We start from the raw sequence: 15,435 nt of genomic DNA on the forward strand, positions 1-15,435 counted from the left end.
TTGCTATATAAAAATTATACTGGCTGGGTGCAGTGGCTCACGCTTGTAATCCCAGCATTTTGGGAGGCCGAGGCGGGTGGATCACAAGGTCAGGAGATTGAGACCACGGTGAAACCCCATCTCTACTAAAAAATACAAAAAATTAGCCGGGCATGGTGGCGGGTGCCTGTAGTCCCAGCTACTCGGAGAGGCTGAGGCAGGAGAATGGCATGAACCCGGGAGGCGGAGCTTGCAGTGAGCCGAGATTGCGCCACTGCACTCCAGCCTGGGCGACAGAGCGAGACTCCGTCTCAAAAAAAAAAAAAAAAAAAAAAAAAAAATCATGCAATCCATTTCCTGTGAAATTAAAAAAAAAAAGTTTTAAATGAAAATTCTTTTTTTTTTTTTTCAGACAGAGTTTTGCTCTTGCTGCCCAGGCTGGAGTGTAGTGGCTTGATCTTGGCTCACTGCAACCTCCGCCTCCCGGGTTCAAGCGATTCTCCTGCCTCAGCCTCCTGAGTAGCTGGGACTATAGGCACGTGCCACCGTGCCCAGCTAATTCTTTGTATTTTTAGTAGAGACAGGGTTTCACCGTGTTAGCCAGGATGGTCTTAATCTCCTGACCTCATGATCCACCCGCCTTGGTCACCCAAAGTGCTGGGATTACAGGTGTGAGCCACCACTCCTGGCATGCCCAGCTAATTTTTGTACTTTTAGTAGAGACAAGGTTTCCCCATATTGGTCAGGCTGGTCTTGAACCCCTGACCTCAGGTGATCCACCTGCCTCGGCCTCCCAAAGTGCTGGGATTACAGGCATGAGCTACCACGCCTGGCTGAAAATTCTTTTACCTGATGTAAACTAGAGTAGATGAGGATTATGTTTCTTTTATTTATTTATTTATTTATTTATTTTGAGACAGAGTCTTGCTCTGTCGCCCAAGCTGGAGTGCAGTGGCACGATCTTGGCTCACTGTAACCTCTGCCTCCCTGGTTCAAGCGACTCTCCTGCCTCAGTCTCTGGATTATCTGGGATTACAGGCAGCTGCCACAATGCCCAGCTAGTTTTTCTGTTTTTAGTAGAGACGGGGTTTCACCATGTTGGCCAGGTTGGTCTTGAACTCTTGACCTCAAATTATCCACCTTGACCTCCCAAAGTGCCGGGATTATAGGCATGAGCCACCTCGCCCAGCCTGACATAAAGGAAAAAGTTTTTAAATAAAAATTCTTTTACCTGATGTAAACTAGACTAGATGAGGATATGTTTCATTTATTTATTTATAAAGATGAAATACTTGTTTATGTCACTAAATTTTTTTTATGCACCTTGAGAAGCAGGGCTGACCCATAGGCAGTGTGCCCAGAGTCAGCCAAAAATGTTTTAATATTTAAGTATAATTATTTTTTTATTTATTTTTTATTTTTTTTATTTTTTGAGACGGAGTCTCACTCTGTCGCCCAGTGATTGCGCCACTGCCCTCCAACTATGATCATGTCACTGCACTTCAGCCTGGGTGACAGAGTGATACCCTGTCAGAAAAAATAAAGAAAAATTTAAAAAATAGGGGTGGGCATGGTGCCTCACACCTATAATCCCAGCACTTTGGGAGGCCAAGGATGGTGGATCACCTGAGGTCAGGAGTTCAAGAGCAGCCTGGGCAACATGGTGAAACCCCATCTCTACTACAAATACAAAAAATTAGCTGGACGTGGTGGTGTACGCCTGTAATCCTAGCTACTTAGGAGGCTGAGGCAGGAGAATCGCTTGAACCCAGAAGGCAGAGGTTGCAGTAAACCATGATTGTGCCACTGCACTCCAGCCTGGGAGACAGAGCAAGACCCCATCTCAAAAAAAAAAAAGAAAATTAAAAAAATACAGTGTACTGTTCAGTGGTTTCTTTTTTTTTTTTTTTTTTTGAGACGGAGTCTCGCTGTCTCCCAGGCTGGAGTGCAGTGGCGCGGTCTCGGCTCACTGCAGGCTCCGCCCCCCGGGGGTTCCCGCCATTCTCCTGCCTCAGCCTCCGGAGTAGCTGGGACTACAGGCGCTCGCCACGTCGCCCGGCTAATTTTTTTGTATTTTTAGTAGAGACGGGGTTTCACTGTGTTAGCCAGGATGGTCTCGATCTCCTGACCTCGTGATCCGCCCGCCTCGGCCTCCCAGAGTGCTGGGATTACAGGCGTGAGCCACCGCGCCCGGCCTTGTTCAGTGGTTTCTTAAAATATATTCACAGAGTTGCACAACAATCATCACAGTCAATTTTTGTTTTGTTTTGTTTTTTTGTGAGACGGAGTCTCGCCCTGTTGCCCAGGCTGGAGTGCAGTGGTGGGATCTCGGCTCACTGCAACCTCCGCCTCCCGGGTTCAAGAGATTCTCCTGCCTCAGCCTCCCGAGTAGCTGGGACTACAGGCGTGTGCCACCATGCCCGGCTAATTTTTGTATTTTTAGTAGAGACAAGGTTTCACCATGTTGGCCAGCATGGTCTCGATCTTTTGACCTCGTGATCCGTCCACCTTGGCGTCCCAAAGTGCTGGGATTACAGGCGTGAGCCACCGTGCCCGGCCATCACAGTCAATTTTTGAACATTTTCATCACTCTGAAACCTTTTACCCTTTAGCTATCAACCCCAAATAACCACTAATCTACTCTCAGTTCCTATAGATTTCCCTGTTCTAGAAATTTAATATGAATGGAATTACATAATATGTGACTCCTTTGGATTTTAAGTTGAGGGGATTCAAAAAAGGTCAGAAGTGAAAGAAACATTCATAGGAAGTAGTTGATTGAGCCAGGTGCAGTGGCTCACAGCTGTAATCCCAGTGTGGCTGAGGGGGAAGGATGGCTTGAGTCCAGGAGTTGGAGGCTGCAGTGAGCCATGATCGAGCCACTGCACTCCAGCCTGGGTGACATTGTGAGACTCTGACTCTTAGAAATAAAAAAGCTGACCAGGTTCATTGGCTCATGCCTGTAATCCCAGGGCTTCGGGAGGCCAAGGCAGGTAGATCACTTGAGGTCGGGAGTTCAAGACCAGCCTGGCCAACATGATGAAACCCCCACCTCTACTAAAAACACAAAAAATTAGCTGAGCATGGTGGCAGCTGCCTGTAATTCCAGCTACTCGGGAGGCTGAGGCAGGAGAATTGCTTGAACCCCAGAAGCAGCGGTTGCAGTGAGCCAAGATCATGCCACTGCACTCCAGCCTGGGTGACAGAGCGAAACTCCATGTCAAAAAAATAAAAATAAAAAAAAAATAAGGCTAGACGTGGTAGCTCACACCTGTAGTCCCAGCACTCTGGGAGGCTGAGGCGTATGGATTACCTGAGGTTAGGAGTTCAAGACCAGCCTGGCCAACATGGTGAAACCCCGTCTCTACTAAAAAATACAAAACTTAGCTGGGCCCGGTGGCGGGTGCCTATAATCCCAGCTACTTGGGAGGCTGAGGCAAGAGAGTTGCTTGAACCCAGGAGGCAGAGGTTGCAGATCGTGCCACTGTACTCCAGCCTGGGTGACAGAGTAAGACCTTGTCTCAAAAAATATATATATAAATAAATAAACAAACAGTTGATTTAGTATTTTCTCCAATAGACAAGATGCCTGAATACAGCCCGCGGCTCTCTTGGCGTGTAGTCCCGTGGGGACCAGTGCATCAGGTGCTTCCTAAGCTGGCATCACCCGCCTGGCCCAATGCCTCCTCTGGCATTCATTGTTAATGCCACCTCCTGATGGCAGTTTCTTTCTGGGAAGAGGAGAGAAGAGAGGGAGCTGTCCCCAAGTGAAGGGTGCAGGGAAGGCTCCATGAATAGTCTCAACTAAAGACCGTCCAGGAAGGAACCTTGGGAGGAGCAAAGAACAGTGAACTTCCAGTGTGACCCAGATGCACCCATTTCCAGAAAGCAGGAAGCCCAGAGAAGGCCCGTGGGTTGCCGTCCCCAGGGTGCTTTCCATCCTGCAGGGCTCGCTGCATGCCCCGAAAGTTATGATAAAGACATAGGACCAGCTGGGTGTGGTGGCTCATGCCTGTAATCCCAGCACTTTGGGAGGCCGAGGCGGGCGGATCACGAGGTCAGGAGATCGAGACCATCCTGGCTAACATGGTGAAACCCCGTCTCTACTAAAAATACAAAAAATTAGCTGGGCATGGTGGCGGGTGCCTGTAGTCCCAGCTACTCGGGAGGCTGAGGCAGGAGAATGGCTTGAACCTGGGAGGCGGAGCTTGCAGTGAGCGGAGATCGTGCCACTGCACTCCAGCCTGGGCGACAGAGCGAGACTCCATCTCAAAAAAAAAAAAAAAAAAGACGTAGGTCCCTCGATCTACTTTTTACCTTAGATGGGAAATAAAACTGATTTCCTACATTGGCAGAGTACAATGATCATTTTTGCCTGGACTATCTAGGAGGTTAATTTCAGTTGGGCTACTGAAAACTGCTGGTTCAATCATTCTCCACGTTTATCTAAGTCTTTACCTTTATCTGGACAGTTCTAGGACATTGAGGGGAATTTTGGTGTTTCTTCCCCTATTATTTCCTGAAGTCATTTCACTTTAAAAAACAATAGATTCACTGCTCAAAAAAAAAAAAAAAAAGTTATCTACTTTCTTCCAGTTTAATTGCAACACATTTTAAAAAGGGTCTACTGTGCTGGCTGGGTAAGTTAAATTAAAACTTCTAAAGGGTCCAAGGTCTAAAGTTCGCACATTCTTGTGAGGTCGGCTCTGTCTCTACCGAGGGAGATCCCATTATCCGTAGTTCTACCAGTCCCAATCCCATATATTTCCTTTAGAATCTCATGAATGAGGAAAAAGAAGTTCAAGTGAGGGAACAAAGGTTCAAATGAAGGTCAGATACCTAAAAGAGTTTTCTGGTGACTGTGCGCGGCTGGGGTGGAAAAAGTGGGGAAAAGCTACCCAGATGTGGGTGGCCCCGGAGGGTTGCTCCACTCCAGCCCCGGCAGGGCAGGACAGGACAGCGCGGCCTGCCTGGGAGATGCCCAGAGCCACTGGAGCGCCTACTGCGTGGCGGGCGGGGGAAGGCAGGAAAACGGCGGGATGCTGTGTCCCCTGAGTCTGGCAGGGTTCTAGGTGATTTACACGTAGCAGGACACATTCTCCGCCCCAAGGCACTCGCAGTCCATTTTCCGGGTTGCATCAGGTGGGGGCAAAAGAGGCCCCCGCAGAAGTGAGGACGCTGAAGGAATACAGTGGGAGAAGAAATCTTTCTCCAGTCCTCCACACCAGGCAGGCCCCAAGAAGCTAAGACCGACACGCCCTCCCCGAAGGGCAGACCCGCCTCGAGGAGGGCGGATCCCGGTAGGGCCCGCCGCCTGGCCCTCACCCGACCCCCGCGAACGCGGCCCAGCGCTGCGCCCGCTCCTCACGTGTCCCGCCGGCGCCATTTCTTAATACACATTGAGTGTGATGACATCATAGATCAGTGGCAATTGAAGGTGTGAAGAAGTGGAAATAGCACTAGGCAAAAATTGTCCTGGTGTATGTTCTAGCTTTGCTTGGACAACTCGCTAAGTTGTAAAATGAGAATACTTCTATGCCCTTTTCTCTCCTGGGGATGCTAAAGACAAAATAAAGATTATGAATGGAAATTCTCTGAGCTTCCAAAAGAATAAGGATGGAGCATGATCTAAGGGAGTGTTCTGGTGAATGGGAACATAACACGTCTTTGCCGTTACATATTCTTTGATGTGCATTTGCTTGGTGAGTGGAATCTAGAATGCTCAAGAAAAGACTTTCTAGGACCTACGTGTCTCATGGCTGGATGCCACTTTTTCTACTCTTCATCTTAGCCAAAAAGCAGAGAGGCAATTGGGCTGCTTTTTCTGACTCCAGCTCTATTGCCAGAACAGAGTCTTTGCTATGAAAAACAATATTGGCCGGCGCGGTGGCTCACACCTGTAATCCCAGCACTGTGGGAGGCAGAAGCAGGAAGATCGCTTGAGCCCAGGAGTTGGAGACCAGCCTGGGCAACATAGTGAAACCCCGTCTCTACTAAAATGCAAAAATTAGCCGGGTGTGGTGGCATGCACCTGTAGTCCCAGCCACCCGGGGGGCTGAAATGGGAGGATCAACTGAGCCCAGAAGGTCGAGGCTACACTGAACTGTGATAACACTCCAACCTGGGTGACAGAGCAAGATGCTGTCTCAGAAACAAACAAACGAACAAACAAAACAAAACAAAAAACAGACCAGATATGGTGGCTCACACCTGTAATCCCAGCACTTTAGGAGGCCGAGGCGGGCGGATCACTTGAGGTCAAGAGTTCGAGACCAGCCTGGCCAACATGGTGTAACCCCGTCTCCACCAAAAGTACAAAAATTAGCCAGGTGTGGTGGCTCACGCCTGCAATCCCAACTACTTGGGAGGCTGAGGCAGGAGAATCGCTTGAACCCAGGAGGCAGAGTTTGCAATGAGCTGAGATTGTGCCACTGCACTCCAGCCTGGGTGACAGAGTGATACTCCATCTCAAAAAACAAACAAACAAACAAACAACCAAATCTTTCCCTATCCCTCCCTTCCCCCTACCATTCTGTTTAATAATAATAGAGATATAGAGATTTATAAAAATTTTTAACGGCATCAATTTGCATCCTACTGGTTCAGCATAGCTAATGTTCTCAGAAAGATTATAACTCTAAGGGATCCTCGAGTGTCTTCAAAGAATTTTGGTAGATAGTTGCATTTTTAGAATTTCTTTTCAACCTTCTGTAACTGTCCAGACTGGCTAGGGTGTGCTGTGGTTGCAAATGACACCAGACTTTGGAGGATTAAAGGAGCAAAGACCTTGCACTAAAAGTCTGTTATGTGTTGGCTGTGAGTCTGTTTCACGTTGTCTGCAATCTGGAACCCAGGCTGCTGTGGTGGTTCCATGTGGAAAGTTCCCAGTGACCACCGAGGAGGAATAGAGAGTGTGGCAAAGTGAAGTTACTTCCCTGACATCCTCAGTCCACGAAAGTCATGTGGCCACACCACATTCAAGTGGGCAAGAAATCAAACCACATGATCTGAAAGAGACCTTTGTGAATATTTCCAAATAACCCCATGTGACCTCCACACTTAGCTCCCTTAAATCTTCAGTTTTGGTCGGGCTCAGTGGCTCACACCTGTAATCCCAGCACTTTGGGAGGCTGAGGCGGGCAGATCACCTGAGGTCAGGAGTTTGAGGCCAGCCTGACCAAAATGATGAAACCCTGTCTCTACTAAAAATACAAAAATTAGCCGGGCGTGGTGGCGGCTGCCTGTAATCCCAGCTACTTGGGAGGCTGAGGCAGGAGAATTGCTTGAACCCGGGAGGCAGAGGTTGCAGTGAGCAGAGATCACACCACTTCACTCCAGCCTGGGCGACGAGTGAAACTCAAAAGAAAAATCTTCTGTCTTCCTTCCACATGCACACTCATGTTGATCTGTTTATCTTTTGCTTAGAAATAGAATTAAGCCAAATATTGGAGGGACATGATGGTAGCTAACAGGTACTTAATTTGCATGTTCCATTTCAAAAAATTGTTTTTAAGATTTCAGAGAATTTTTTTCAAAGAAATTTCTTAAAGCTAACTTCATCACGCCTGTCATCCTAGCACTTAAGGAGGCCGACACAGGAGGATGGCTTAAGCCCAAGAATTTGAGATCAGCCTCGGCGATAGAGCAAGACCCCATCTTTAAAAAAAAATGTTAAAAAATTAGCTGGGCCTGGTGATACATGCCTGTAGTCCCAGCTACTCGGGAGGGTGAGGCAGGAGGATCACTTGAGCCTGAGAGTTGGAGGATGCAGTGAGCCATGATTGTGCCACTGTACTCCAGACTGGGTGACAGAAGTGAGATCCTGTCTCTAAAAACAAAACAAACAAAAAGCAAAAAAAAAAACAAAAAAAAAACTTAGCAAAATTTAGAGTGAGCTTTTAGGAGACAGAAGTCCAAAGGGAAGAGGGAAAGAAGGAATTTTCTCTTCCTATCTTTAGTACACAAACCCATTATATCCTTTCTATGTGTAAGTGAAACAGTGTGATAGCTGTCACAGCCTTGCTGAAATCTGACTAAACATCATTGGATCAATAAGGTACAAATCCTCTTCTCCTCATCTGGGAAACAGCATGCTCCTCTCACATAATACCTGAGTTTGTTTTATGGGGAGGCCATGTGTAGGTTTAGTGGAAAATATATAAAGTTAGCATAAAAATAAATTTAAAAGGCTGGGTGAGGGCCGGGCGCGGCGGCTCATGTCTGTAATCTCAGCACTTTGGGAGGCCAAGGTGGGTGGATCACGAGGTCAGGAGATCGAGACCATCCTGGCTAACATGGTGAAACCCCGTCTCTATCAAAAATACAAAAAATTAGCCGGGCATGGTGGCGGGTGCTTGTAGTCCCAGCTACTCGGGAGGCTGAGGCAGGAGAATGGCGTGAACCTGAGAGGTGAAGCTTGCAGTGAGCGGAGATCGCGCCACTGCACTCCAGCCTGGGCAACAGAGTGAGACTCCGTCTCAAAAAAAAAAAAAAAAAAAAGGCTGGGTGCAGTGGCTCACTCCTGTGATCACAGCACTTTGGGAGGCCTAGGCAAGTGGATCACTTGAGGTTAGCAATTCGAGACTGGCCTGGTCCAACATGGTGAAACCCCATCTCAACTAAAAATACAAAAATTAACCAGGCGTGGTGGTGGGAACCTGTAATCCCAGCTACTTGGGAGGCTGAGGCAGGAGAATGGCTTGAACCTGGGAAGCAGAGGTTGCAGTGAGCCGAGATCGCACCATTGCACTCCAGCCTGGGCGACAGAGCAAGACTCCGTCCCAGAAAAAAAGGCTGAGCATGGTGGCTCATGCCTATAATCCCAGCACTTTGGGAAGCCAAGGCAGGAGGATCACTTGAGACCAGGAGTTCAGACCAGTATGGGCAACATGGCAAAACCCTGTTTCTACAAAAAAAAAGAAAAAAAAAATCCAGGTTTGATGGTGTGTGCCTGTAGTCCCAGCTGCTTGGGACCCTACAGTGAGATGAGATTGCCCCACTGCACTCCAGCCTGAGTGACAGAGCAAGACCCTGTGTCTAAATAAATAAATAGTTTTTTTATTATTATTATTATACTTTAGGTTTTAGGGTACATGTGCACAATGTGCAGGTTTGTTACATATGTATCCATGTGCCATGTTGATTTCCTGCACCCATTAACTCGTCATTTAGCATTAGATATATCTCCTAATGCTGTCCCTCCCCCCTCCCCCAACCCCACAACAGTCCCCGGAGTGTGATGTTCCCCTTCCTGTGTCCATGAGTTCTCATTGTTCAATTCCCACCTATGAGTGAGAACATACGGTGTTTGGTTTTTTGTCCTTGCGATAGTTTACTGAGAATGATGTTTTCCAGTTTCATCCATGTCCCTACAAAGGACATGAACTCATCATTTTTTATGGCTGCATAGTATTCCATGGTGTATATGTGCCACATTTTCTTAATCCAGTCTATCGTTGTTGGACATTTGGGTTGGTTCCAACTCTTTGCTATTGTGAATAGTGCCACAATAAACATACGTGTGCATGTGTCTTTATAGCAGCATGATTTATAGTCCTTTGGGTATATACCCAGTAATGGGATGGCTGGGTCAAATGGTATTTCTAGTTCTAGATCCCTGAGGAATCGCCACACTGACTTCCACAATGGTTGAAAAAGAAAGTTGACTGGGCACGGTGGCTCACGCCTGTAATCCCAGCACTTTGGGAGGCCAAGGCAGGCGGATTGCCTCAGGTCAGGAGTTCGAGACCAGCCTGGCCAACATGGCAAAACCTCGGTCTCTACTAAAAATACAAAAATTTGCTGGGCGTGGTGGTGGGCACCTGTAATCCCAGCTGCTCGGGATACTGAGGCAGGAGAATCACTTGAACCCAGGAGGTGGAGGTTGCAGTGAGCTGAGATCGCGCCATTACACCAGCCTGGGCAACAAGAGTGAAACTCAGTCTCAAAAAAAGAAAAAAAAGAAAGAGAGTTAGCGGGTTGGGTGTGGTGACTCACACCTGTAATCCCAGCACTTTGGGAGGCCAAGGAAGGCAGATTGCTTGAGCTCAGGAGTTTGAGACCAGCCTAGGTAACATAGCAAAACCCTGTCTTTACAAAAAATACAAAAATTAGCCAGGCGTGGTGGTGCTCACCTGTAGTCCCAGCTACTAGGGAGGCTGAGATGGGAGGATTGATTGAATCCAGGGGCAGACGTTACAGTAAGCTGTGATTGCACCACTGCACTCCAGCCTGGGAGACAGAGCAAGACCCTGTCTCAAAATAAAATAAAATAAGTTAGCATTACTATTCAGGAGCTCATGGGCAAGTCACTAAATGCCTTTAAATTTCAGTTTCTTCAACTTGAAAGTTTGAACTAGATCCTTTGTGAGCACCCTGACAGCTCTGAATGTGGGTTTCAGACTCTGAATTTTTGCCACTTTCTTATTGCTTCTCTTGCACAGGGATCATGGCCCAGGTAGCAGTGTCCACCCTGCCTGTTGAAGAAGAGTCCTCCTCAGAGAGCAGGATGGTGGTGACATTCCTCGTGTCTGCCCTCGAGTCCATGGTGAGACAGCCTGACACTGTCTGACATTCCATAGATGGATCATTGTTGAAATGACAGAATCATGAAACACTTCAGTATCCCTTTTCTTTTCTTTTTTTTTTTTAAGACAGAGTCTCACTCTGTCGCCCAGGCTGGAGTGCAGTGGTGCAATCTCAGCTCATGGCAACCTCTGCCTCCTGGGTTCAAGCAATTCTCCTGCCTCAGCCTCCTGAGTAGCTGGGATTATAGGCACCCGTTACCACGTCCAGCTAATTTTTGTTTTGTTTCGTTTTTTGAGACGGAGTCTTGCTCTGCTGCCCAGGCTGGAGTGCAGTGGCATGATCTCGGCTCACTGCAACCTCTGCCTCCCGGTTCAAGCAATTCTCCTGCCTCAGCCTCCCAAGTAGCTGGGATTACAGGCGTCCGCCACTATGCCCGGCTGATTTTTTGTATTTTTAATAGAGACGGGGTTTCACCATGTTGGCCAGGCTGGTCTGAAACTCCTTACTCTGAGGTGATCTGCCCACCTCGGCCTCCCAGAGTGCTGGGATTACAGGCGTGAGCCACTGTGTCCGGCTGCTTCAGTATCACTTTTGATGTTTGCCTTCTGCCTGACATCTATATTAGGGTATCCTTTATAGAGGTTAATGGGCTTGTCAGATTATTTATGTATTTATATATTACATTGTGGATGCAATTATATAAACTTAAGCTTCCCAGATCTGAAATGTAATGAATGGTAACCTTTGTTACCATGTTTGAGAATATTTTTAAAACCTAAATTCGAAAGTAAATAGGCCAGGTGCAGTGGCTCACGCCTGTAATCCCAGCACTTTGGGAGGCCAAGGCGTGTGGATGACCTGAGGTCGGAGTTGGAGACCAGCCTGGCCAACATGGTGAAACCCGTTTCTACTAAAAATACAAACATTAGCTGGGCGTGGTGGTGGGCGCCTGTATTCCCAGCTACTCAGGAGGCTGAGACATGAGAATCACTTGAACCCGGGAGGCGGAGGTTGTAGTGAGCTGAGATTGTGCCATTGCACTCCAGCCTGGGCAACAGAGTGAGACTGTCTCAAGAAAAAAAAAGTAAATAGCCTATTTATATATATCTATTTACACCCAAAAGGTAAACTTTACCTGGTATGTGAAAATTTGATGAGAAATTTACATAACTCCAAAGTATCTGATCGGAAGATATTTATTGATTAAAAATGGAAAATCAGTAACTTTACAGTGCAGAAACCTGACAGACACTACCTCATTCAAGTGATCAAAATTAGCATAGTCTGCCTGTAATCCCAGCGGTTTTGGAGTCAAGGTGGGAGGATGGCTTCAGGCCAGGAGTTGGAGACCAGCCTGGGCAGCATAGTGAGACCTTGTCTCTACAAGACTATTTTTAAAAAATTAGCTGGAGGGGATGGTGCTATAGTTCCAGCTAGTTGGGGTGCTGAGGTGGAAGGATTGCTCGAGCCCAGGAGTTCAAGTCTGCAGTGAGTTATCATGAGCTGTCATGAGCTATCATGACACTGCACGCCAGCCTGCACAACACAAGACCCTGACTCTTAAAAAAAAAACCCACAAAAGTTGGAATTATTTTTATTATTATTTTGAGATGGAGTCTCACTCTGTCCCCCAGGCTGGAGTGCAGTGGCACGATTTCTACTCACTGAAAGCTCCGCTTCCCGGGTTCGTGCCATTCTCCTGCCTCAGCCTCCTGAGTAGCTGGGACTACAGGCGCCCGTCACCACACCGGGCTAATTTTTTGTATTTTTAGTAGAGATGGGGTTTCATGGTGTTAGCCAGGATGGTCTCGATCTGACCTTGTGATCCGCCTGCCTCGGCCTCCCAAAGTGCTGGGATTACAGGCGTGAGCCAACGCGCCCGGTCAGAATTAATTTTAAAAGAAAGCATTAGGGGTAGGCAGGGTGGCTCACGCCTGTAATCCCACCACTTTGTGAGGCCAAGGCCAGAGGATCACTTGAGCTCAGGAGTTTTGAGACCAGCCTGGGTAACATAGCAAGACCTTGTGTCTACTAAAAAAAAATTTTAGGCCGGGTGCAGTGGCTCATGCCTGTAATCCCAGCACTTTGGGAGTTTGGGAGGCCGAGGCAGGCAGATCACGAGGCCAGGAGTTCGAGACCAGCCTGGCTAACTTGGTGAAACCTTGTCTCTGTTAAAGATACAAAAAATTAGCCAGGCGTGGTGGCACATGCCTGTAATCCCAGCTACTTGGGAGGCTGAGGCAGGAGAATCTCTTGAACCTGGGAGGCAGAGGTTGCAATGAGTCAAGGTCACGCCATTGCACTCCAGCCTGGGCAACAGGGCGAGGCTCCATCTCAAAAAAAAAAAAAAAAAAAAAAAGTAAAAATAAAAAATTTTAAAAATTAGCTGGGCATGGTGACACATGCCTATAGTCCCAGCTACTGCAGAAGCTGAGGCAAGAGGATCACTCCAGCCTAAGAGATCAAGGCTGCAGTGGGCTAGGATTGCACCACTGTACTTCAGCCTGGGTAACAGAACAAGACCCTCTCTCAAATAATAATAATAATAAAAGAAAACATTAGGATCTCTTTGAAGAAAACTCGAAATATCTTCCCCAGGGACATTGTTTAAGAACTGATCACATTCCTTTCATTTGACAAATATCCATGAAGCACTTTCTAAGCCAAGGCCCTCTTCTAGGAACTGGAGTCACAAGACCTGAGAAGGTCCCCCTCACAGAGATCTTATATCCTACTCGGGAGACAAACAATAAACAAATTCGGCTGGGCGTGGGGACTCACGCCTATAATCCCAGCACTTTGAGAGGCCAAGGCGGACAGATTGCTTGAGCCCAGGAGTTCAGGACCAGCCTGGCCAACATGGTGAAACCCCGTCTCTACTAAACATACAAAAATTAGCTGGGCATGGTGGCGCATGCCTGTAGTGTTAGCTACTTGGTAGGCTGAGGTGGGAGGATCACCTGAGCCGAGGAGGTCGAGGCTGCAGTGACCTGTGATCACACCACTGCAATCCAGACTGGGTGACAGTGAGACCTTGTTTCAAAAAAACCCCAATAAATTCTATGTGTGTGTTTCTTTTTTTTTCTTATTTATTTATTTTTTTTTTGAGACAGAGTCTCACTTAGTCGCCCAGGCTGGAGTGCAGTGGCTCGATCTCTGCTCACTGCAAGCTCCGCCTCTTGGGCTCATGCCATTCTCCTGCCTCAGCCTCCCGAGCAGCTGGGACTACAGGTGCCCGCCACCATGCCCGGCAAATTTTTTTGTATTTTTTTAGTAGAGACGGGGTTTCACTGTGTTAGCCAGGATGGTCGCGATCTCCTGACCTTGTGATTCGCCTGCCTCAGCCTCCCAAAGTGCTGGGATTACAGGCGTAAGCCACCGCGCCCGGCCTGTGTGTGTTTCTTACCAATAAAATATGAAGAAGAGGAGGCCGGGTGCGGTGGCTGTAATCCCAGCACTTTGGGAGGCCGAGGAGGGTGGATCACCTGAGGTCAGGAGTTGAGATCAGCCTGGTCAACTTGGTGAAACCCCGTCTTTACTAAAAATACAAATATATTAGCTGGGTGTGGTGGCAGGCACCTTTAATCCCAGCTAACTTGGGAGGCTGAGGCGGAGGTTTTAATGAGCCGAAATCGCACCACTGCCCTCCAGCCTGGGTGACAGAGTGAGACTGTCTCAAAAAAAAAAGGGCCTGTATATATGAAGAGGTAACCAGAAAGTCTGCAGCCAAAAATGTAGGGAAAAGGCATATTGGAGATCCATGTCAGGCAGTCAATAAAAATATGTTCTTTGGGTTTTATGATGTTTATGGTGTTTGCTTGATAAATTTCTATTGGTTTCCTTTCTCGGTGATTTTTCTCATTCTAAATGAATATTCCCGGCTGGGCGCGGTGGCTCATGCCTGTAATCCCAGCACTTGGGGAGGCCAAGGTGGGTGAATCACGAGGTCAGGAGATCCATACCATCCTGGCTAACACGGTGAAACCCCGTCTGTACTAAAAATACACACACACACACAAAAATTAGCCAGGCATGGTGGCGGGGGCCTGTAGTCCCAGCTACTCAGGAGGCTGAGGCGGGAGAATGGCGTGAACCTTGAGGCGGAGCTTGCAGTGAGCCAAGATCGTGCCACTGCACTCCAGCCTGGGTGACAGAGCGAGACTCCATCTCAAAAATAAATAAATATTCCTTTTGCTACCTAATTTTGTATTCTTAAAGCAGGCCTCCTAGGCCCTGTGAACTTGGATCTGCCCTTGTAGATAATACATCGCTTTTTGTTTCTGTTTCAGTGTAAAGAACTGGCCAAGTCCAAGGCAGAAGTGGCCTGCATTGCAGTGTACGAAACAGATGTGTTTGTCGTCGGAACCGAGAGAGGATGCGCTTTTGTTAATGCCAGGACGGATTTCCAGAAAGATTTTGCAAAATACTGTAGGTGTTGTTGTAATTTTATCCTTTGTATTCCCAATCTCAAAAGGATTGCAGGCAAGACTTCCATAGTATTGTCTTCTAAGATATCGTAAGCATTCTCCTAGAAACGATCCTAACACATCTTCTTGGATTCAGCTTCCCAAATAAACACTGCTGAACACTGCAGAGTCCGAGACAAATGGTCATTTTATTTTGTACTAGGTCCTCAGCAGTACTCAGGTTTATTAGAATAAATTTCAAGGACATAGAACAAATTATCTTTAATTCCTAAAATAAACACCATTTTACAAAATACTCTTACTTTAGTCCTTTCCAAAGGAAGGGGAAAAACTTTTCCAGAGCTTGTTATGTATTAATGCCTGTTAATAGCCATTATGCAATTACTCCTTTTTTCTTTTCTTTTTTTTTTTTCTTTTTTGAGACAGAGTCTCACTGTGTCACCCACACTGGAGTGCAGTGGTGCAATCTTGGCTCACTGCAACCTCCGCCTCCCAGGTTCAA

General features: G+C 47.3%; 1 protein-coding gene across 4 annotated transcripts in view; it reads left to right on the forward strand.

Annotated features, from left to right (window-relative positions):
* The window catches only part of LOC100591419 (general transcription factor II-I repeat domain-containing protein 2B), an 81,941-nt gene that overhangs the window by 24,924 nt on the left and 41,582 nt on the right, over nucleotides 1–15,435 (forward strand). For 3 of the 4 annotated variants that reach the window (XM_030797493.1, XM_030797492.1, XM_030797491.1), the window contains exons 2-3: nucleotides 10,422–10,525; nucleotides 14,796–14,934. In XM_030797493.1, the coding sequence (XP_030653353.1) occupies nucleotides 10,427–10,525; nucleotides 14,796–14,934 (238 nt within the window). In that variant the 5' untranslated portion in view covers nucleotides 10,422–10,426. Of the gene's footprint in view, nucleotides 1–10,421; nucleotides 10,526–14,795; nucleotides 15,110–15,435 lie in introns of those variants that run through there. The other variant, XM_030797494.1, reaches the window with a different exon arrangement.

Source organism: Nomascus leucogenys, chromosome 17 (assembly GCF_006542625.1).
Source record: "Nomascus leucogenys isolate Asia chromosome 17, Asia_NLE_v1, whole genome shotgun sequence".
NCBI classification, from domain to species: Eukaryota; Metazoa; Chordata; class Mammalia; order Primates; family Hylobatidae; genus Nomascus; species Nomascus leucogenys.